Source organism: Cottoperca gobio, chromosome 6 (genome assembly GCF_900634415.1).
Source record: "Cottoperca gobio chromosome 6, fCotGob3.1, whole genome shotgun sequence".
Taxonomy (NCBI): Eukaryota; Metazoa; Chordata; class Actinopteri; order Perciformes; family Bovichtidae; genus Cottoperca; species Cottoperca gobio.
The window spans coordinates 18900343-18922861 of NC_041360.1; the positions used below are offsets into that span (position 1 = coordinate 18900343).

Sequence of the window (22519 nt, forward strand, 5' to 3'; positions counted from 1 at the left end):
GCTTGGGGGACTAAAAGTAAGGTTAAGTACAGTATTACTCTCTACATCTTTGTTCTTATGTATCTATATTAACTTTATATGTGTAGTAACTTCAGAGGGTCGGTTGTGGCAGTGATGATGGATGTAGGTGTACTCCTGTGTGTCTCGCGCTCATGGGTTAACAGTCCATGGCTAAACCAGATATAGAGCTGAGAGATGAAGGCAGTACAGCATCCCCTCTGTCTGCCCCTGCTTGGTCGTGTTTATTGAATTATACATCAGTACAACCGCTGCCTCTTTTTTCTCATCCCTCATCTCTGCTTAATTTGATCAGAGAATCTGCTGATGCAGTGTGTGCCCGGCTCATGTGAAACCAATTTAAAGCTACACATAAAAGTCTGCTGTCTCTTTTACTCTCACTAACACACACACACACACACGCACACGCGCACACACACACACACACACACACACACACACACACACACACACACACACACACACACACACACACGTCAGAGATGCAGAGACGTTGTTCAAATGATAATCTTCCTGTATTAATGTCAGCGAGGAACACCATGTGATGTCCACAGGTGAAAGACAGCGAGAGATTTCTTAGCACCAAAGCAGCAATGTGGCAATGATTGAGAGTAGAGCCATGTTTACCAAGAGTCTATGTGGTTCGAAGGATTGTGTATTTACACCACATGCAAATAAATAGTGTGGCAACATCACCGAGGCTCATCGTCGTGTTGCCGTGGCAACAGTTTTAGTGGATGGACTGAACTTTTGTCTGTTTACGTGTTAAGTTACACAACCTATATGTAAATCAAATCGGTTTTTGATCTGTTGACTTGCTCCTTGTCCCTACACTAGTTATGAAGAGAGTTTTGCAAAGGCCAACTTCCCTGGCTCAGTAAGGAAATGAAAATGCATCGAGGGAATTTCACATTTAAATAAGGGGTCACAACTCAGAGTCTTCTAGCAAAAAGGTTAAACCTCAAATTCATCAAATCAAATACATGCAAGTGCATATTCCTACCAGTCAAGGACTTCTACCGTTTATCTCACGACAGAAGATAAACAACGATTGTCACTATGATAACGATCCAGAGTTGTAAAATCCGCTGTCTTGTAATAAATCTTCAAACTCATAGATTGCTTTACTAAAACAGTCCTCCTTGGATTATCTTTCTTTGACTCGCTGTTACCTAAAACAACAAGCCCTGCACCAATGTAGCATTATTTTAACACACAAATCTCATAATTTCTATCAACTGTTTCAATGTACATATGGGCGAGTGTTGTATTAAGATGGACTTAAAGAAATGCTAAACTATCCTTTAATGTTACCTGCAGCCACTGGAGATGAGCGAACAGAGCGAACGGACACTGCGACAGCAGGGATTACTGCAGCCATGCATAGAGGACAAAGAGAAACATCAACCTAAAATAGACTTTGAGACAAATGACAGCGGGAGATCTGATCTGAGCGGGACGTGAAGATTCTCAACTGGTTTATGAATTCCCAACATTCCTCTAATTACTTAAAATTCCCATGAGTGAAACTAGAAATCACAGAAATCGGGTTCAAGTCAAACTCTAGTTTCAATTAGCTGCTCTTACGACTGTGACATGTTCCTGAATGAATCAAAATATTACTGAGGTGACTATAGATATAGTTTGTTTCCATACATTTTGAGGTGCTTGTACTTTACTTCTGTATTTCCATTTTAAGCAATTTTTATAGGGATTATTGTACATTTTACTCCACCACATTATCCAACAGCAGTTACTTTGCAGATTTACATTATTAAGTAAAAACTATTCAATTATGGCATATTATTACAAGTTAAGCCACTTAGCAGCATATCAAGTAATTCAATGATCTGCTACATTAAAATTATGCATCACTAATTAAAATCCAAAAGCCATTCTGCATAATCAGTACTTTTACTCTTTTTTTTATACTGATACTTTTGTACTTTTGAATTGAAATGCAGTATTTCTACCTGTAACAGAGTATTTATACCCTGTGGTATTGGTACTTATATTTAAGTAAAAAAAATCCAAGTACTTCTTCTACCACAACTGTTTTTATAAAACTGCTATTTCAACATATCCGGACATTAGAAAAGGTTCCCATAACCACATATAGGTTACGTGTTCTCCCATGCCTGGCCTTTCCCACAGAACAAACTTTACATGGCATTGACATAAAGTCAAACCTAAAGCACTTTCTCCAGCCCACTACCCGCACCGCCACGCCTCTTATAGAAGAAACTGATAGCCAGAGGAGCTTCAGGGACCCTGCTGCTGATATACATGGAGGCCTGTGCCAACATAAACCCCAGAGGCTCTGAGCTGCTGCATCAGAGGAGAGCCCGTCCCCTCAGCAGCGAACATGGCTCCTGCTGGAAGTTAAATAGACAAGTCGTCATTTAGTTAAAACCTTTTAGAGAGAATGCCACGCATGAGTGATGTATATCTGTGACAGCTGAGACTTTAGCCTGTAGTAGTGGAGTGGTTTATATTAAGGGAGGCCTGCATATATACGCTGCACTCAAAGCAGAAGTCTGTCATTCTTGATTGTTTAGCTGTGTGACAACCTTCGACTTGTAATTTCTAGTTTCTTTACCATGACACTTTATCTTAAAATGTTTGTCTCAGCTTCTCCTGCAGGATAGTTAACTGTGAATAGGAAACAAATGTGGGAAAAGAATATCTTCTAACAACTTCCATTTTAATGTCTCCCTTTATTTCTTATATTTATGTTCTCATAAACTGACCAAACTCATGCATGTGTGTGTCTACTTAACTACCCTGTTTTCAACACCAAATGTTTGAGACAATTATAAGCGGTTTTCCTTTTATTGCTGAAATAAAAATCTGTATAAATCTAACAACAATACTAGAGATTATTTGTAAATCAAATGCAACATCAATTTGCTGTTTTAGAAAACAAATAGAAACGTTTCACTAAATCCCTTTGAAAACTGAGTAAAATGTGCAAATCAAGTAGAGATCAACTGACAAAGAGTCAATCACACATTGATTATGATATTGATATGGAGATAACACACAGACATCGCTACACACACAATGAAATAAACAGCAGCACTGAGCGCGAAAACACCCGGAATAAATGAAAATAGGTCTAACTTCTCCCTCATATTAAAAAGTCCAGTTGGCGTCGCAGCCAAAGTTGAACTCATTATGTTATATTGGAAATGGCTCTGAACAGGAGACATTTACTAATAAACCAATGAAGAATATAGTCAAAAGTCTCGTTAACGAATACCTGCACAGCGAGGGAGGTGCCTGCAGACTACACCGAAGAGACTGCACGTGCACTGGGCCCAAATGAGTACATTGGTCATTTTTACAACTGAGCAATTATATTTTCAAATTTCAGAATGTGACCTCATGTGAACTTAATAGATGAAAGTGAAAAAAGACAGCGTCTTAAAAAAGAGCTTGGGATTGTCTTCGTTTGTAAAATGTGTATCTTATATTTTTAAGATGTTCTTCTACTGCAGATGTGGCCGACATCATGTTGTGCAACAGCGACAAGACACGAGTTATATCTCGAGTCATAATTAATGAGTTAATTATACCGGAAGATAGATAGATAGAGAGACAGAGAGAGAGAGATACAGAGAGAGAGATACAGAGAGAGGGAAGAGAGAGAGCGAGAGAGATACAGAGAGAGCGAGAGAGAGAGAGAGAGAGAGAGAGAGAGAGAGAGAGAGAGAGAGAGAGAGAGAGAGACAGAGAGAGAGAGAGAGAGAGCGAGAGAGACAGAGAGAGAGAGAGAGAGAGAGAGAGAGAGAGAGCGAGAGAGAGAGAGAGGGAAGAGAGAGAGCGAGAGAGCTACAGAGAGAGGGAAGAGAGAGAGGGAAGAGAGAGAGCGAGAGAGATACAGAGAGAGAGAGAGAGAGAGAGAGAGAGAGAGAGAGAGAGAGAGAGTGAGAGAGACAGAGAGTGAGAGAGACAGAGAGAGAGAGTGAGAGAGAGAGAGAGATACAGAGAGAGAGAGAGAGAGTGAGAGAGAGAGAGAGAGAGAGAGAGAAGGGCGGAGTGAAATGTCAGCGTTCATTCTGAATTAAACTGCGTTCAGGCCTGACAGCCGAAGTTCAAACACTGCAAAGAAATATTTCGTTTCAGCCCTTTAAAAATAAAATTCAATGGCAATTTACAAGGATAATAACAATAGTAATTGTTTTGGTCCTTAATTATTTACCTACGAATAATTATAAACTTTACTTAATATTGTCAGATTTAATTATTTATTTCCCTCATTTATTATCACCTACCAATCTCGAAAATGGCCTAGAGTACGTGATTTGAGATTTGTCCAATTCAACTCTCAACAGCCACAGAGGCCTCTTGTTTCATTGAAATGTCTTTAATTCAGATTTTTATATAACAAGAAAGAACAAATTGTTGGCGCGGTGTCGTTTTACCAAATTGTGAAAGCGCAAGAAGCCAAATATTTTAATGAGCATCATAGGCTTAATGCTTTATAATTCATTTAATATTAAGAAGTAGGCAATTCTAGAAATTGCAGGGGTGAAAGTTGTTCGCTCTAATTGTCCATCATTATAAGTGGATATATCTGCAGTGACAGAGTCGGACTCCTCACATAATGTCAAACGGTTAAAGTTTTTTGTTTTTATATAGCTCTCTAAAACAAATACACAAAGAAAATATTTATTGAATATTACTTTAAGCACTGTTATTGGTCCAAATTCCCGGCTTGATCATTTCTCTTTCCGCAAGCAGGAGGCAAAGAAAATACAAATTTGATTTTCCTTAAACACATTAATATCGAAGCGTGGCTCCTCTGACATGGAAACAACGCTTTTTAAAAGTTTAAAGTTTGATACAAAGAATATTCAGAGGTTATGGCCTTTAGCCATGCAACAGCAGGAATCAAAGCAGTTATATTCATAATCTAATTACATTAATGTCATGTGTTGTGTCTCCCGCGTGTTTACCAAAAAAGCTTTCCCCCTTCTGAGCTTGACCTCCCATTTCTACAGGCAGCATAATAGCGCAGGCTGGAGCTCGGTGTGGGCCTACTTCAGATGTGTGTGGAGCCTGAAGGTTGGAGTGCTGTGTGTGTGTGTGGGTGTGTGTGTGTGTGTGTGTGTCAGATACACTGTAGGCTCCTGAGGCGGCATCAGTTTGAGCAAGGCATTTCTCTTTACCCCGACAAACCTTCAGGGGGCTTTTAGCATTTGTTCAGTCTGCAGTCTCTGGAAAACATCTGATTCATTTTTTAACCAGTCCCAGATGCGGCAGCGTGAGAGTGTGTGTGCATGAGCGCGTCAGTGTGACTTTGTCAGTGCATGCGAATTTGGGGAGAATATCTGCTTTCTAGAGAAGGGGAGGGAGAGAAGAACCGTGTGGATTTTTTTAATATAACTTTTTAGGTATGAACGCAGCGTGCGTCTCATACTGCGATATGACATCGATGGATTCATATTATAGCGCGTCTACTGCGCAAGGTAGGGATCACCAGGCGAACCAGTTCAGGACTTTCCCGAACACTGAAACCAAATACAGCCCCACGTTCATTCCGGGTAAAGGACAGGTTTACGGAGAGAAGTCCCGGAGTCCTTTCCAGACGGAGTGCCAGTCATTGGATGGCGCTGAGGAGGGCACCTTCAACAAATACCAACTCTTCATGCAGCGGCCGAACTGCAAAACTCCGCCCGAAGGCAACAAACTGCACCCGGACAGCGGACACAACGGGACGCTCATTCCCTGCTATGGTGAGTGCACATGAGAGAGGGAAGAAGTGATATTATATGAGGCAACACATCGGCATTGAGTTAACGGAAATGCATGACAAAAGCGGGCATTTGCAAGCAATGATGATAATGTACTGTAGTGTGTAATACAGAATGTGAAGGTCATAATGTGTGAGCGAAGAGCGGAGAGGGTAAACCCACCAGACATACATAAACTATTTTCTAAAATGTATATTTAATGTAGCAATGTAGTTTCCTATCAAACTAATGCGAGTAACTGTGAGCTATGACTTAACTGTTTGTGTATCATAGGGAGCAGAATACATTAGTTGCAACTCTTAAAACCCGTTAACCCATTCAGATATAATTGTTTATGAAATAAGTAACTATAAACTAAAAGGAGAACTGAATGTCATCATTGATTAACAAAAGTAATCCTGAATTAATTTGAAATATATTCAAGGGAAATAAGATTTCCTGCTCTGTAAGCTTGCACACTGAGCTGTAATTGTGGCGTTACATACAGCAACTCATTTCCTTTAAAAGGAGGTGTCTGCTTAGACTGAGAGGTGAAGAAGTTATTTTAAATAAATGGATGTTTGCCCTTTTGTGTATATTGACCATACGTTTCTATCCACATCAACGTTTATAATTTCATCCTGAAGCTGCTGCATCACTGACACTCATCTCCCTGGCCTACAACTGCAGTTTGTTATTGTCTAGAGACAAAAAAAATGATCTTCATCACCGACAATTCTTGTATTTTAATATTCAATTATGAACTACAATCATGGGAGGAACGCGCACACACGCACACACACGCACACGCGCGCGCACAAACGGAGAATCCAAGCACTATGGTAAAAAATGAAGTAATACATATTTTAAGTAGATTATTTAACATGCGTTATGTTTATTCCATTTTTATCACAACTGACTCTTTAATGAGAAATAGAAAAACTAATAACGGGTGCAACTATTCCACAGCTAAGGGAATACACATGTATTCATTGTCTCCAGTTATAGGCCCTCTCAATTTGTAGACCATAATACAAGTCAGTTACGGATTTAAACTTTTACAGACAGCTTTGCCGTCTTGACAAATAGCATTCATTTAAAACGAAAGCTTTACAGCTTTACAAAGTCTCCCGACAGTCTGTTGCACTACAAATGTACCGTTTAAAGAAAACAATCCATTTTACTGTCCCTTTTATGAGACGTGGGGGCTTAAAATAAAAAAATAAAACCCTCTTATTGAGCCGACGAAGTGGACTGTGTGACAACAGATCCACAAGAGAGGGCGGATAGCCTAAAAAAAGGATCCATGACGTGTACAAAAAAATACTTTATATAATATATGCATATTGTATTTATACAATATAGAATATCCTACTTGAAAAAATACATTAAAGATAACTTTTTGGTGAGTTATCAGCGTATAGACTCAGCGGCGTCTTTATATGTTTCAGCTCCAGTTTATCATGATGCAGATGTAACAGAAGTAAAAACAGCTGTTATGATCATGGCTATGAAAGTATGAAACGTATGAAACGTATGAAACGTATGCAGTAACAAAGCTTTAAATAGATATTAAACGGAGAATCATAGTGGAAAATAGATTCAGTCACTGAAAAAAACGTTTCAGAAAAAAGACACTAGACACTGACAAATTTAATTTGATCGAATATGTATAAGTACATTTAATCATTAGTTGTAACAAATACAATTTAACTGCCCTAAATCTGCTCTGAGGGACCAATTACAACTAAGCCTGCATAATAAGTAATTTTTTTTGTTCGCAGTAGCCAGTTCCACACTTTGCCAAAATACATCCACAAAGTGCAAAGTAATCTGTTTTCCTGAGAAACAACTGGAGTAACTCTTTACTTACAGCTGAACTGTCACTTTTTTTTCCTGGAGATTGAGAGCAATGCCTGCACACAGATTGAAGCCCCCCTGCACTGAAGTGAATTGATTTGGCAAGTGCATTGACAGAACCATTTAAATACCATCATTAAATGCAACATGCCTCCCTCGAGGAGATCTCTGCAATGTTATCACTGAAAAACGTTGCAGCCAGATGAAGGCTCATGGCTCTGGGGAGGATGCTTTGGGATTTTGCCAAACCCTCAGGCGTCAACAGGCTTGTGCTGTTATGTGTGGTCCTCAATGGGAGATATATTGCTAAATGTTGACGCTTTATCTCCGTCGAGATGACAAAAGGCATCTCATACCCAAAAGGGCGTTTTCTGTGTGGCAACTTCAGCTACAACTGTAATACTGTTTACACGGCAACCCAACATTTTGTATCTGTGTCATGCTGAGTTGGTTACACGCAAAACAATGTTTGGGTACACCAAAAAAGGAGAAACAAATGTATAGATATATTCTAAAACATCTAATATGGTAATATTTACATTTAATAACACATACATATCAGAAGCAAAAGGTAAATATGTGGATTTACTGTTACTTTATATTACATCACATATTTTTGATATGATATTCACACCTAATGTTTAATACAGAACACTTTCAAAGTATTTTGCAAATACATATATTTAAAATCACTTTATACCAAGGATTCAAAAACAGTCTAAACTGTAAGTGCTTAAAAGTAATTCTAAAATTTATGTTTAGATATTCTCGAACATTTTTACCATTTAATCTCCAAAATCACCGCATCGTGTTTTACAATGTTTATGTTGTTTTGCGTCCTACTTAGTCCCGACCGGATTTGTAAACGGTGTTCATTAAAAACTCAAGATCGTCTCTGGAAGAGTGAATGAACATACTTCTGCACAGTAGTGGTTTAGTTTGGCGGGTTTGTTTCCTTCAGTGCATGTTAATCACTGAGACATGGATGGAGCCATCTACCTGCTCAAGCAGCGATGAATGAAATAAAACCCCCGGAGCTGATCGAGTGCTGAGGAATGCAGGTCAGCACTGCAGGAGAGCTCTGCATTAATCTAAGGCAGATGTGCATTACTGGCTCCTATAGTTATTATTCATACTCCTCAAACATCAAATCTCCAAAGCTATTCAGAGAGTCCCTGAGATGACAAAGTGGGACTGGTTTACACAACCCCGTCTCAACAATACCTTGTACAAATAAGCAACGTGTCAGAAATGGACATAGAGATTGGGTAATGATTTGAGGGGCTCGTAAGAAATAAGAGGGTTTCGCACACGTGTGGGAATAACTGTTTACATGCGCGTACTTTACTGAACTATATATGGCTTTGAGATGCATTGCATAATTATTTTTTGCTTCATAATTGTAATTTTTTAATTGCTTTCTACAATAGATTAACCCTACCGTTTTGTAAATAGAAACGTATGATGAACAAACTATTGCTCTTTCTTTCTAAATATGAAAGAACGTAAGTGGAGCTCTGGCAATCTGAAAAGTAGAAATCGTTGCGGTTGTAGGCCTGTAGTGGATACTGAGGTTGCAATCTGCATCGCTGATGTAAAACGTACTGTTTGTGGGAACACTGGAGTTCACGAAAGGCTGTGTGTGCCTCATCCTTTGTCTTCTAACAAAATAACATTTATAACATACAGATTTGTCAATCTTTGTACTTTCAAACAACCCCTCCTTCTTTCAGCGGGATTTGATGCATCCTGTGATATGTAAAACATTTTCCCTGTGTCTGAAAACCAAAACAAGACCCCCAAAAAAGTCCTGGCAGCCTTTGAAAAGCCTCCTGTCAAAATATAGTACTCTAAGTACACGTTAAAAGGCTGGGGAAGTGATGTCACAGGATATGCATGTGCTGATGACTAACACATTGTGTTGATGTTAACAATAAGCCTACATGACACCTGTGATCATGCCGGCCTGCGTCTGTGAACCAGAATAAATTAGAATATATAATGAGAAAGCTTGAAAGGGTGAATTCTGGCTCGTTAAAATGTAATGGCCTGTATAAATGTGTGACTCAGGAGGTAAAGCTGCAGAAATCTGCCTGCCAATGAATGAAAAGGGACTCAACTCTGAGGACAGAGTGTTGCATTTCATGAGATGGTATTTTTCTCAGACTTGGGTTAAAACGCTTCTTATCACTATTTTAGAAATATTTTTCTCCCATGCTGTTGTGCAGCTCACACAGCATGCTTTGGCCTTTACTTTCCACCAACTCTCTTGCAGGGCAAGGTAACTCCCCACCTCCTACCTGAAAACTGTATGCAGACCAGATTAAAGAAATGCTTTGGAAACTTTAACCAGCTGGTGCACATTTTGAGCCGTGCCTTTCGTGTTGAAGCTAGTGTTGTGTCTTTACCTTGACTTCCTCGATGTTATCAATTACTAAATCTGACCTCTGTAGGAGATTTTGAATAATGCAAACATTTGATCACACAGTACTATGTTATATGGTAATATAAGCCATTTGACACGTCACAAGATGTAAACCGAAGCCAAACCGAACGCAAAAGTATGAAGATCACTTTTGGGTCCATGATTAACAATAGTCCCTTTTCTCTTTCTCAGCTTCTCAGAGAGATATAGCTCATTTTGCTTGTTGGACATGCGTTTTGTAATAAAAGCCAGGGGCGGAAATTAACCCAAATCATCATCGAGTAATACCGCCTGCACCACAAACTTTCTTTATGCTTCTCAAATAAGTTCAAAGATACAAAAATACCTCATTAGTTTTTCCAATATGATCTCGACCATATGAACGTGGACAAGGAATGAATTCAGGACTACTGGAAGACAGGGAGAGGCTAACAGATCATTTTAATTCCTTATCATTTTATACTCCTCTTTTTACTTCATATTTAACACCAAATCTAAACTGACTTGTAATATTAATAATACAAAACACAGCCACAGCATTAAAAAGATAAGCTTGACAAATGATTTCAACTTGACCTTTAGAGGTTAAAGCTTTTACTATGGACTGTTTCTCTGCATTGACATATGGTTGAACATGTAGTTTTAATTCTGGCACAAGCATTTAACTGCAAATACTTCAAAACTCATCTTTTAAATTAAAGTTTTTTACCAAAATACAATTTTTAATCAAGATTCTCTACACGTAGTTTTCCCTTAAGAAGAAAATGTGTGTACTTCCACCACTAGTTTCTGCATTGATAAAAAAAACAAACATAAAATCCCGAAGTATTTTTGAGCTCTTTGATATGAGACAGTGACAGCTACGGCCCAAGGTATTCTGACAGTAGTGAGGTCATCATCGTGTCAATTTATCAGGAGCTGAGGCTGAACAGAAAGATTTTTTGGTTTCCCAGGGAATCTGCATTCCTGCTTGAGCCGCTGGCATAGATCTCTCCTCAGGAACATCTGGGAGCCTCCCTTCCACTGAGGAAACAACAGTCAACATCAGGACTGTTCTGCGGGAAAAATAATCCAGCCCAAAAGCATGTCTGCGAACCAGCAATGAATGCAAAACGAATAGCCACCAAGGCCAATGGAATATTTGACTTTATTTGGTCCATATAAGGTGTGATAAGTGGAGAGCCATTGTGGCAGACTCCTGCCAGCCTTGACTGTTTTGAGAGAACATTTTGGAGCACTCTGTTTAAAAGCATTCCCTTCCCTATTTAGTGTTTGGTCATTAACCCTTCCCCAGGTTACTAATTTATAGTGTTTCTTTTATTTGGCTTCACTTGACCCTCCCCGTCCTATTCCATAAAAACTGAGAGGGTGCCCTGTTGCTTTACAACCAGTTAAATTACACTTTGATGTTTTCTCTCTGTTTTCAGCAGTGATTAAATTGCTGACCCTAGTAAACATCTGACCTCGGCTAACTGAAGAGGTCTGCTGCTTGTCACAGAGTAACTTTGGCAAATTGCAGGATCAGCTGATGATATTTACTGTATGCATGCAGTACGTTGATGAACACTGAAATGAGAACAGTCAAAAACACATTCCTCTGAATGCCAAAAAAAACTGGAGCCAACGCAGTGGAATCTTGGCTCGCAAAAGAAAGTGTGCGATGGCTGTGTTCTTCAGAACAGCGTGCAGAAAAGACAGCTCAGCATGCGAGAATAATGGAAGATGTTTGTGGCAAAGGACTGCGTTGTGTTAGCGTGACAGAGAGAGATACGTTTGGAGTACTAGAAAAAGATGCTGATTAGAGCAAATTCTAGTCTTCATTGTGGTGATAAGTCTGTATGAGGCTGAGAACCCAAGGAAACGTTTAACAATCATGGATGTTCTATATATGAAGCTGGTTAGCTTAGCTTAGCACAAAGAGGGGGGAACTGTCCAAATGTAACAAAATCAAGGGGTTAAGTGCCAAACTATTTCTAGGTCAGGACCAATAAAAAGTGGTATTATTATTCTCATCGAACTCTCGTTAAGAAAGCAAAACAATGTGTTTCTTAAAATGTCAAACAATCAAATAAAATGTTCTAATTAATGCAATAAATGCAGATTCCAACTTTGAACATTTGCACCCACTATTCCACCATCTTCCCACCCCCCAGCTGAACCCTTTGCCTCACAGGATGTATGCCTTGCTCAGGGGCATAACTGAATTTTCTCTCACAGATGCAAATGGCAAGCAGGAACCTGGAGTTGACCTGTCATACTTCTTAACATTGCTCTTGCCCAGGGGTAAAAAGAAAATATTGCACAGTGCTTCAGCATTAGAGGCCAGTGCAGGGGTAGGTGATGTCAGAACATCTGCCTGCGTGGAGACTGTAAGAGGGTCTGACAGGTGGGCCACAGCGATATGAGGTCATGAACTCCAGCTGGGCGAGCTGTGTTGTTTCATTAGCGTCTCGGTCGGGGCACTTCTGAGCGGGAGAGCAGGGGAGGGTTGCTGCAGTATCGAGAAGATGACTATTGACATCTCATTGTGGGACACACTAGCCAAAGGCGTACTAATCCATGAAAACAAACATGCATGTTGCAGACAGCCACCGCCTAGCTTCATCACTCTAAAACTATTCAGTCATCTTACTAACCACCAAAACACTTGGCACAGAGAGTCACCAGTGCCACAAGGTGTCAGCTCTCTTTCCCTCATCGCTCTGGGTTTCTGAGAATGACAGGAGGCCATTACTGACATTACTCATAACAGAAATGCAAAGCGACAAAGTAAAATGCACATAACTATTAAGTTAATTATCTTCAACTTGATGTAGCTCAGAGACAAATGTTGTTGGACTAAAGTAAAGCTGGTGTTGCACAAGACTTACAAGTCTGTTTATGTGGAGGAGACCATTATGTGCTGGTTTTGGACCAATACAGTTAGGACGGTTGGGCGCTCCCCGTGCCCAGTCGCAGGAAAGGCAAGCAGAGAGGCTGACAGAGCACACTGTTCTCACTGGCCCGCAACCAGACCCCTTCAGCTTATTTATTCACACAGCTGTTTGTTTATTGAAGGAGAAGGGACAGCTTTCTTCATCTCCTTAAAGGAAACAAAAAAGCTAGCAAGCGCCGGCAGGAACAGAGCAAGGTCTGTCACAAAATGGACGCTCTCGAAATTGAAGGTGACAAACACAATGTTGTTTACATCTTAGGGCCAAGGCTGCGGGGCACGCGTGGTCGTACACAAGGCCCGCCATACACGGCTCAAGATGGGGAAGGTTTTGCGTGGCTCGGGTTTCAGGTAGCGTGAGTGAGAGATGTGAGGGAGAGGGCTTCAAGGGTTGTGTCACAGGTCACGCCAATGTGTAGTGACATAGCTTTCAAACAGAAAAAGGCATTTCTTCTCTTGTTGCAAACAGACAAGGCCTTTGAACCTTAAAGTAAAACATTACAGAGGTGATGTAAGCTGAAAGTAAATGTCATTTTGTGTGGATGTTGTAACGTGATGATGAGCAGACACACTCCCTGACTTGAACGTGAGGCACCGTGGTTTTATTCTGCCACATTGTGAAGAAAGTATTGCTCTGCTGAATATTCAAATGATAGAGTAGTGACTTTAATTATAGGACTATTATTGACAACATGTGGCCACTTTTGTCTTAGCTAAAATGATCAGGAAGTTGGTTGTAATAGCTTGTTTGAAAATAATATTATTACAGTATGAATATGATCTGTATTATATGCAGAGCCACACTCAAACTGTAAAGGTTATTTCGATTTCCAAAACTGCTCAAAGGTTTTTTATTTGAACCACAGTGTAAGATCTAAACTTTAAAATCTCCAGTGTGTGTTATGAGGTTTAAGAGCAGTACTGTCAATCCACATCAAAGTATTAAAGAGGCTCTGCAGTGATTTAGTGTCTTCCATAAAGTTGGAGAGGACATATTGATTAAATTGATGCATCAGAGGCCGATATGTCCTGACTTTTATTTTCTAGCAAAGCTCCAAAACCCCCGAATCCCACATTTCCCACAATGAAAATAGATAACATCATTCATTCTACCCTTTTCTTTCAAGCGCCACACCTTCAGTTTGTAATGCAGACAACTGAGACATTCTTTCAAACATTGGTAACTTGTAAACTAAACTAAACTTCATGTGTAAAATTGGTGACCTGCCCTTTAAAAGAATGACATACGATTGCTTCTAACTTTCCACTCTTCTTTCTGTGTCTTTCTTTGTTTTAGGAAAAGACAACAGCGGCCTGACAGAATCTGAGTTACCCCCCAGTGTCGACAATCCCGGGATGGAAGGCAGCTATCTGAACCTAAAAGCGCCAGGCGAGAAGGGGATGAGCGAGCGGCCGGGCTCTGACTTCTCCAGCCCTCTAGACAAAAGTGAGCCCGAGAGCAACAAAGGCAAGAAGAGGCGCAACCGCACCACATTCACCAGCTACCAGCTGGAGGAGCTGGAGAAGGTTTTCCAGAAGACACACTACCCAGATGTTTATGCCCGCGAGCAGCTGGCACTGAGGACAGACCTGACGGAGGCGCGTGTACAGGTGAGGATGGGGGAATAACACACCAGGGTACACATGAAAAACTCCTTTCTGCATTGACATGACCCAATCGGTCCTCGAAATTGAACGACAACATTTGTCCTTTTAGAACGAGAAATGTTTTCTGATCTTCCAAAACCATTAAAAATCACCATCAATGTGACCACCCTTTGATACCTTTTTGGCTACGTTTAGGCACAAAAACATGGTGGTTTTGGTTAAAATGACTCATTTGTTAGGTGAGGGGAACTTTGTTATCTTGGTTTCAATAATAAACACGTGGTTAAGGTTCGGTGTCATGCTTAGAAAACGTACACAAAACGCTGACTGCTGTTTTGAAACTGAAAACAAACCTCCCAAGTCTCCGATGTTAAAGTCTATCCTACCCCGGCCCCCTCGTTACTCTATAATAATCATATTTCCTCATATGCTTCAATCAAAATGACTACAGGCCACTACAGGGCTTTGTCACTTCGTACATCGTAAACATATGTCGTCTTTGGGCACCTTCTTGGGAGAACGGTCTCCATGATCTGTGTTGTATGGCTGCAGTCATTAATGTTTGCGTGCTAATAATCACTCGGGGGATATGACAGAGAGGGCTGGGAGAATTAAGACTGGCATGTTAACAAAGATTGTTTGGAGCAGCAGACAGCGAAGCCTATTGTTCTTCATCTCTCTTTCCGCCTGCCAGTTTTAGATCAGAGTGGGATGGGTGGGACTAAGGGAATACTCTGCTCTTAGCTCTTACATGCTGCAGACTCTGCAGAAGGGTCAGAGGCCAAGGGTTTCTCCCCAGCACTAACATGTTCAAACTACTTCACCGCACAACTTTCGATGCAGGCAGAGAAAAACACATGCAGAGAAAAAAGAGTCATCAAAGATATTTGGCAAGGATATAAAAAACACTTTGAGATGCCACTTTCAATTTCCATGCCTGGTCTAAGACATAGTCAGGGACAGAGAACCTGGCCTGGTCCTTGTGGTGGTACAGTAAAATAAGTACATTCATGTTGCGTTCACACAGACCCATCTATTCCCCAGATGAATATAATTAACTTCCTCATATGACAGGCACACAGCAGACTCTGTTGAGTCACTGTGAGGTTTGACCCATACTTCTAAAATCAGAACCTAAATATGTACGCAATCAAGACTAAACCCCACAATTTCAACCGAAGGTCTATCAAGACAAAGTCCAGGGATATCCAATTGTTGAATACCAAGGGGCACTCGAAGCTTGGCAAGCGATCGGAGAATCCTTTTCATCTCCAAAACAACAGTCATTGAAACCCAGAGTACAGATGTTTTTTGCCAAAATGCCAATGTCAAGGTCGAACAGTTTCATCCTCAGTTTGATGATGAATGTCTTCATAAAGTTGGGATGCAGTTTTCCATAATCACATCTGTGACTTCTCCTGCCACTAGTTTATTTAGTACAATTAGCTCTCAACCTCAGGCTTGAACTTCACCACACTGCCAACTTTTTATGGAGAGGGAGACTGTGTGTGAGTGACTGCTGAGGCAGTCTATCAATCGCCGTGGTCCTGGATGACAGAGATGAGGTGAGACGGCTGGACTTCAAAGCTGCTTTTGGAGTTGTGCACTCTGCCCTCCCTCTCTCCCTCTTCCTCTCTCTCTCTGCCTGCTGGCTCTGGAGCATAAATAAAGCTCTTTAATGGCTCTGTAAGCTGCCTTTTGCTGTCAACGTCTTTAGCAATTACTGTATCACCGCCAAGCACTTTGAGCTTCGAGAGCTCTGAGCCACCTTCCTTGCAGATGTTTGCTAGATAAAATAAAGAAGAGTAGTAAGTGTTTGCAGTTGGTAAATGTCATTTTGGGCTTCATATACAGGATGGATCACCGTTGAACATTATGAGAAATAATACAATTATTTGTCTTAATTGAAATTCTGCTAGTGCAAAAACAGCCCTAGTTTTCTTTTCTAACAAACTTAGAAGTTGGGGAATAAGAGACGCGGAGCCACAAAGGACACATCTGACTTCATAATGTTCCCCGAATGATCTCCCTGCCAAACTATTTGGCTTGGGTCTCATTCCTACTGCCGTTCAAAGGCAAAGCTACGTAGAGCAAACCCTCTGTGAAACATGACACACTCAGTACCCAGAAACCAAGACAAGGGGCATGTATGTGCTCAGACATTGTTTGCTTGTTTATAAAAGGCTCCAGTAAGTGTGTGAGAGCGTCCAGGTTAAAAGAACACATTTGTAAGTGACAGACTTTGAATTTCGTATATGACATGGTATGTAAATATGTGTGTTTTCTGTGTGTGTGTGTGTGTGTACGCTTCGTCCGCTGCTCTAGTCTGCACGCCCCTGAAAGGTCATAGGGGTTAGCTGCGGAAAGCCAAGGGCTTAGGCGTCAGGAAATTAAACATGAAATGAAAACAAGCTCCAGTTTGAACATTCTCCCATCTCACTTTCCAATATCCCCACTTCCCCTTGCTGATTTAAAAGGGAGGAGGGAGGAGAGAGACATGGAGAGAGGGGTCGGCAATGGGGGGCAGAGAGGGGCTGGAGTGGGAGAGAATAGGCTGAGCTTTAACAGAGGGTGGGAGTACGGCAAAGAGATTATGAGTAGAGGAGTAAAGTTGGGTTATCTTGGTCCATCACAGTTAAAATGACAGCTCGGTAACTGATACAACTTTACACTCCAAAAAAAGAGAGGAGCTTTGAAATACTTGTACAGCATTAACCTTAGCGACATTAACTTCAGCCCCAGTTTGTGCCTCTCATGTATTACCATTAGATTCGAGTCACAGATGAATCAGATTTTCCTATAAATTAATTCCTGGTGATCTCTGAAAAGCTCAGAAAGCCTAGAAGACTAGAGACCGGAATGAAAAAATATTAAATTATCTACGCAATAAAAAATATTCACGTCTTTCTGAAGTGGGGAGTGTATTTCCTAATCCAGGAAGTCGGATATGTCAACTTAAATCAATATAATATATAATAAAAGTTGTATTTCTTTAAATTTGTGTTCATGTATCACATATTCTTTGTTCTTTGTTTGGATTAGGAAAAAGAAGCGTAACTTGGCAAACAGGTCTTTTTCTTTATCGTACAGTAGATTTCTTTCATCCAGATGGTTAGAAGAGTGTTTGAGGATTGTTTGTTGTTAAATTACTTTTCAAATGTTACTCTGTCTTTATTTCTTTTTATGAAAATCAGATGCTTACCTCTGTGACTTGAATGTAATAGTAATACATACGAGGCTGCATTAACCTCTGACAAATCAAACCGTTTCATAACTTTCTAGAAAACTATAACTGTAAAGGACTTTTGCATCAGTCTAATCGAGTCCTTTTCTGTTGAAGATTATATTTGGAAACTTGTAATGCTATGAGCTCACATAACCAAAGAAGGACCAAAGGAAATACATGACAAACCTTAAACAATAACGTACCTCAAATCCTCAGGGGAGCATAACACAGACTCTGAGCCTCCCTCCAAACATATGATATAATTCAAAGGGCAATAACCCCTCACCGTGACATTGGGGTTCAACCACAACCTTAGATATCAGTTTCCCACTTTGCAGGGGTGAGCTGTCCACTAATCTCGCCAGCTGACCCGAGGAATGTCGGAGTCAGACGACATTTCTTGACGTCACTTTCTCACAAAAACACAGTCAGCGACTATATGTGCCACAGGAGGCAATATACGGTCCTCTCTTTAAACATGAGCCAGGTAGATGTTTTATACAGTCAAACAAATGACAGGTTTGTGTTCATGTTGTGCGGATGATAGTTGTTACTTTCTCATTTATTAAACATTCTCTTCTTTGTGCGACACCGCTGATGTTTGTCACTAAACTCTATTGTGCTTAAGTTTATTGAGAGAAACTGTGTGTGAGAGAGAGAGAGAGAGAGAGCTGAGGGGGGATTTGAGGAGGTTGACTGGGGGGGGGGGGGGGAATTGCATGTCAGGACTGTGAAAACCACAAGCTGATTGGGCTGGGAATCAACCCACAATCCAAGTTCAAACCCCTGTGTCGAGGCGCGCTTTCTTTTCCCTTTGAAGAAGTTTGCCTTTCCCTCTTGGGAGGATAAGATTCAGACAACCAACAAATAAGTACAAATAAACATGTGGAGACATCCAGTACCTCCCTTTGCTCCACTATTCTCTCGCATTGAGATGTGAGAAAACTTTGTAGAAAAAAGCAACTGATTATATCAAGGCACAGCAGTGGCTAACATTACCAAGCAGATGATTTGATTCTGACTTTACCGCATATCAAATGATACTAACCAGGTATCTTGTATCTGGCCTACATACAATAGGAACGTGCTAGGACTGCAACTAACTGGTATTTTCATTATTTAATATTCTGGCGATCACTTTCTTGTTATTCAAATAATCGTTTGTTCTGTAAAAACACATCAGTGTGTCCTTCACACGTTCAGAGAGCCCACAGTGACGTCTTTAAATATCTGGTTCTGCCCGACCAAAACCCAAAGATATTCAGTAAACTATGATGACAGCAAGGAGAGAGCAGCACATGCTCATATTTTAGAAGCTGGAACAATCAAATGTTTGACCTTTTTGCTTGAAAATCCAAAAGATAATTTAATTAAGGATGGTTGCAGCTCTAGAGTGTTGCAGACATGTTTGGCTTTAAACAGTGGTTTGGAGGCCAGGTGTGCAAATAGATAATATTTAACCCATTATAAAGCAATATGACACTTGAAGAAATGGCTTATGATAAGGAATGCATCGTGTACAAGGTGGTTGGTTATATGTCTATAAACAATAACCATTAGCCGTGTTATTGGGTCAATAAAGTCACTGTTGATCATCTTTCTGTACAGCTGTCAAGTCAATCCTGTTTATCTGGGCCAAAATCACAGAACAGCCTCAAAATATTTACAATCTGTACAACATATGACAACTTCTGTACTTAAGCTATAGATATTAAAACTCCCTAAAAAGGAAGAGCAACAGAGAAGGAATACCTCTTCCAGGACAGACAGACATACGATAGATCTTGTGTGTACAGAGTAGACAAAAATGACCATAGTAAAGTATTATATTACACAGTATTGACAGTGAATACCAAGACTGCAGTAGAAATGTTTCAGTGTATTTCTCTCGGGATACACATTTCTTTGCTCATACCATGCTTGCTTTCACCCTTCAGTGCTGCTTTCCTCCAATGCCTGTACCTGGTCTGTCAGCAGGTACTGAACGTAGCCTACAACCCTCTGCAGAGTAGCAATCTATTTCATATCCAATACTTAATAATCTCAAAAGAAGGACAAAGAAAAACATATTCTTGATCAAAACTTGAACTTCAGTTTCATGGATTATGCAGAGGGATTCCCCACTGTATCCCACTGTGCTGACATGTGGGGGAGAGCACACCTCTCTCAGAGTGATTTATGAATGGCTACAGGCCCAGATGTGGATCTGTCGACGCTGGCAGCCTGAAGGGAGGCAGAAGCCTGCGTATCAAAGGGTGGAGCTGATTCGTGTAGCACCAGGGGAGACTCACCATTTTCACATCAATAGCGCCGTGTGGACGGCACTTAAAAGACACGTCAAGTCTTAAAACCTGGGCCTGGACTTTCATGTGCTGCTGAATTTATTTGCTTCACTATCTTCAGTTTATGTGGCTCAGTTTCTTACTTTGTCTTGCTGAAGGGAGACAATGGCCTTTTCTTTTGCAAAAAAAGTACTTGGGTTTGCACGTGATATGAGATCTATGAGAGCTGTGTCTAAAATGATATTAAAGTTTTTTTTGTTGTGGCTGGTCTGTATTTTCCTGATGGATTGTTATCTTTGCAGGTGTGGTTCCAGAATCGCAGAGCCAAGTGGAGGAAGAGGGAGCGTTATGGCCAGATGCAACAGGTCCGGACTCACTTCTCTACTGCTTACGAGCTGCCTCTGCTGACTCGGCCCGAGAACTATGCACAGGTAAAGGGCAATGAGATTGATAAGAATATTACTAAGCACAGTTACTTGTGATCTAAGATATCAGAATCATGAATGATTATTAGTAAGGTTTGTTATTAAACCTGCAATAATTGATCTTTCAGGCCATTTGGGGGCAACAGTGACGGATCATCACCTTTTAAGTTGATACGGCGAATTTGTTAGCAAACATTTGCATCCAGCAGTTACGGAACTACATTATTATTAATTTGCAATTGTGTGTCTGACCACCTGGTGAATGTAAGTCCAATAGTTGCTCTCTTTCAGCTCTGTTGGTCTCCACCAACTCCTGAAGGAAATTTCTGCCTCTTTAATTGCACTATTGGGGCATCCTGTTAGCTCACTTGGTGGCGCAGGAGCCCCATGTGCTAAGGTTGAGTCTTCACCACAGCGGCCCGGGTCCAGGTCGGACCCACATCTCTTTAATGTCGTCTCCTCTATCTTTTCCCCTTTCCTGCCCATCATCGGTTGTAGCCTACTAGCCAATAAAGGCAAAAAAAGCCTTTTTAATGTATAATAACTACATACATACTGTGTCCGTATGCCATTTGGTGCTGAAGCAGGTAAAAACAGCAACAATAACACTGAGAGAAGAGAGGATGAACCACAACAGTAAAGTTGTGGCTGGATAGCTAAACAATGAGCTGAAACTTGCTATAATGCTCTGTAAATAGGTATAGCTGCAGATTCAGGTGATGATTCTCTGTCGGCTCATCACTACGAGCAACTCACATTGTCATTTGATCTCTATTATTACAGCATCTTTAACTCATAATCCCTGCTCTTCTCCTCCAGATCCAGAACCCTTCGTGGATTGGCAGCAGCAGTGGAGCATCTCCAGTGCCGGGTTGCGTTGTGCCTTGTGACACCATCCCCTCCTGCATGCCACCTCACCCTCACGGTCCTGGAGGCGTCTCTGACTTCCTGGGCGTGCCCAGTCCAGGGAGCAGCCACATGGGACAAACACATATGGGCAGCCTTTTTGGGGGTCCCGGGATGGGCGGTGGAATGAATGGCTATGATCTCAATCTTGATCCAGACCGCAAGTCTTCCAGCATAGCTGCACTGCGTATGAAGGCCAAGGAACACAGTGCAGCCATCTCTTGGGCTACATGATGTCTCAGCCCAGGTCCACCCTGCCCCCATTGGCCCTCTTCTCTGGAGCAGCCATCATTGTGGGGGAGGAGGGAGTTTTTCTGAGCGCACTAAATGATAACACAGGTCAAATGAACAGGGAGAGACTGTGGAGATAACAGGAGTCCATTACAGCAGCCAACGCAACCAAGATAACAACTGTGAGTGTGACAATCAGCAGATGCTGAAAGTGAAAGAAATACAGAGGTGTGACTCAGAAGAAGATGTTACTGAGATGTTGTGTTCATTCTTGATTCCTTAATCTCTCAGGTCTCATTGAAGTATGATGGGGTTTAGTCCCCTATAAACTGGGTATCATTCACGATAGTGATGGGTTTCAGTAAAATAAGCAACAAAATAAAAATGGTTTACAAAATCCGTTCATAAAATACAGGAATTCAGTGCCAAAGCAGTATTTTAATTTACATTAGTATGCTTGATTCACGTTATTAAGTTACTTTAGCTTATTTTTCATTCCACCCCTGCCCCACTCATTTTGTTTGTGTTACTTTTAGACTATAAGTACGTCGAAAGTAACACAAACTAAATGAGTTTCAAGCACATCTGAAAAACTCAGTATTCAGCCATTTAAAAAAACAAGGCCAAGCTTGGATGGATACCAAATGCTAAGAGTTTCTTTCTTGTCACTTGCTATTGCAGTCAATTGGTTATAAAATAAAACATAACATTTTGTAGAATCCTGCGGTGGGTAGTTTATGTCCCTGTAAAGACGGACAGAGGTTGAATGCAATAACTGAACAGAGTGTAATTGAGGGAGAGCAGACATGGCCTGTGCCAATTTACTCTGGGAGGAGGGCAAGCATTGGATTGGCAGCAATTTCAAACC

At 40.9% G+C, this 22519-nt stretch overlaps 1 protein-coding gene across 1 annotated transcript; it reads left to right on the plus strand.

Moving 5' to 3' along the window:
• Positions 1-5419: 5419 nt before the first annotated feature.
• On the plus strand, positions 5420-22152 carry alx4b (ALX homeobox 4b). Its single transcript, XM_029434395.1, has 4 exons — positions 5420-5759; positions 14271-14584; positions 20392-20520; positions 21334-22152. Exons 1-4 carry the CDS (start codon positions 5420-5422, stop codon positions 21652-21654), a joined length of 1104 nt encoding a protein of 367 aa, XP_029290255.1. The 3' UTR covers positions 21655-22152.
• The last annotated feature ends 367 nt before the right edge of the window (positions 22153-22519 follow it).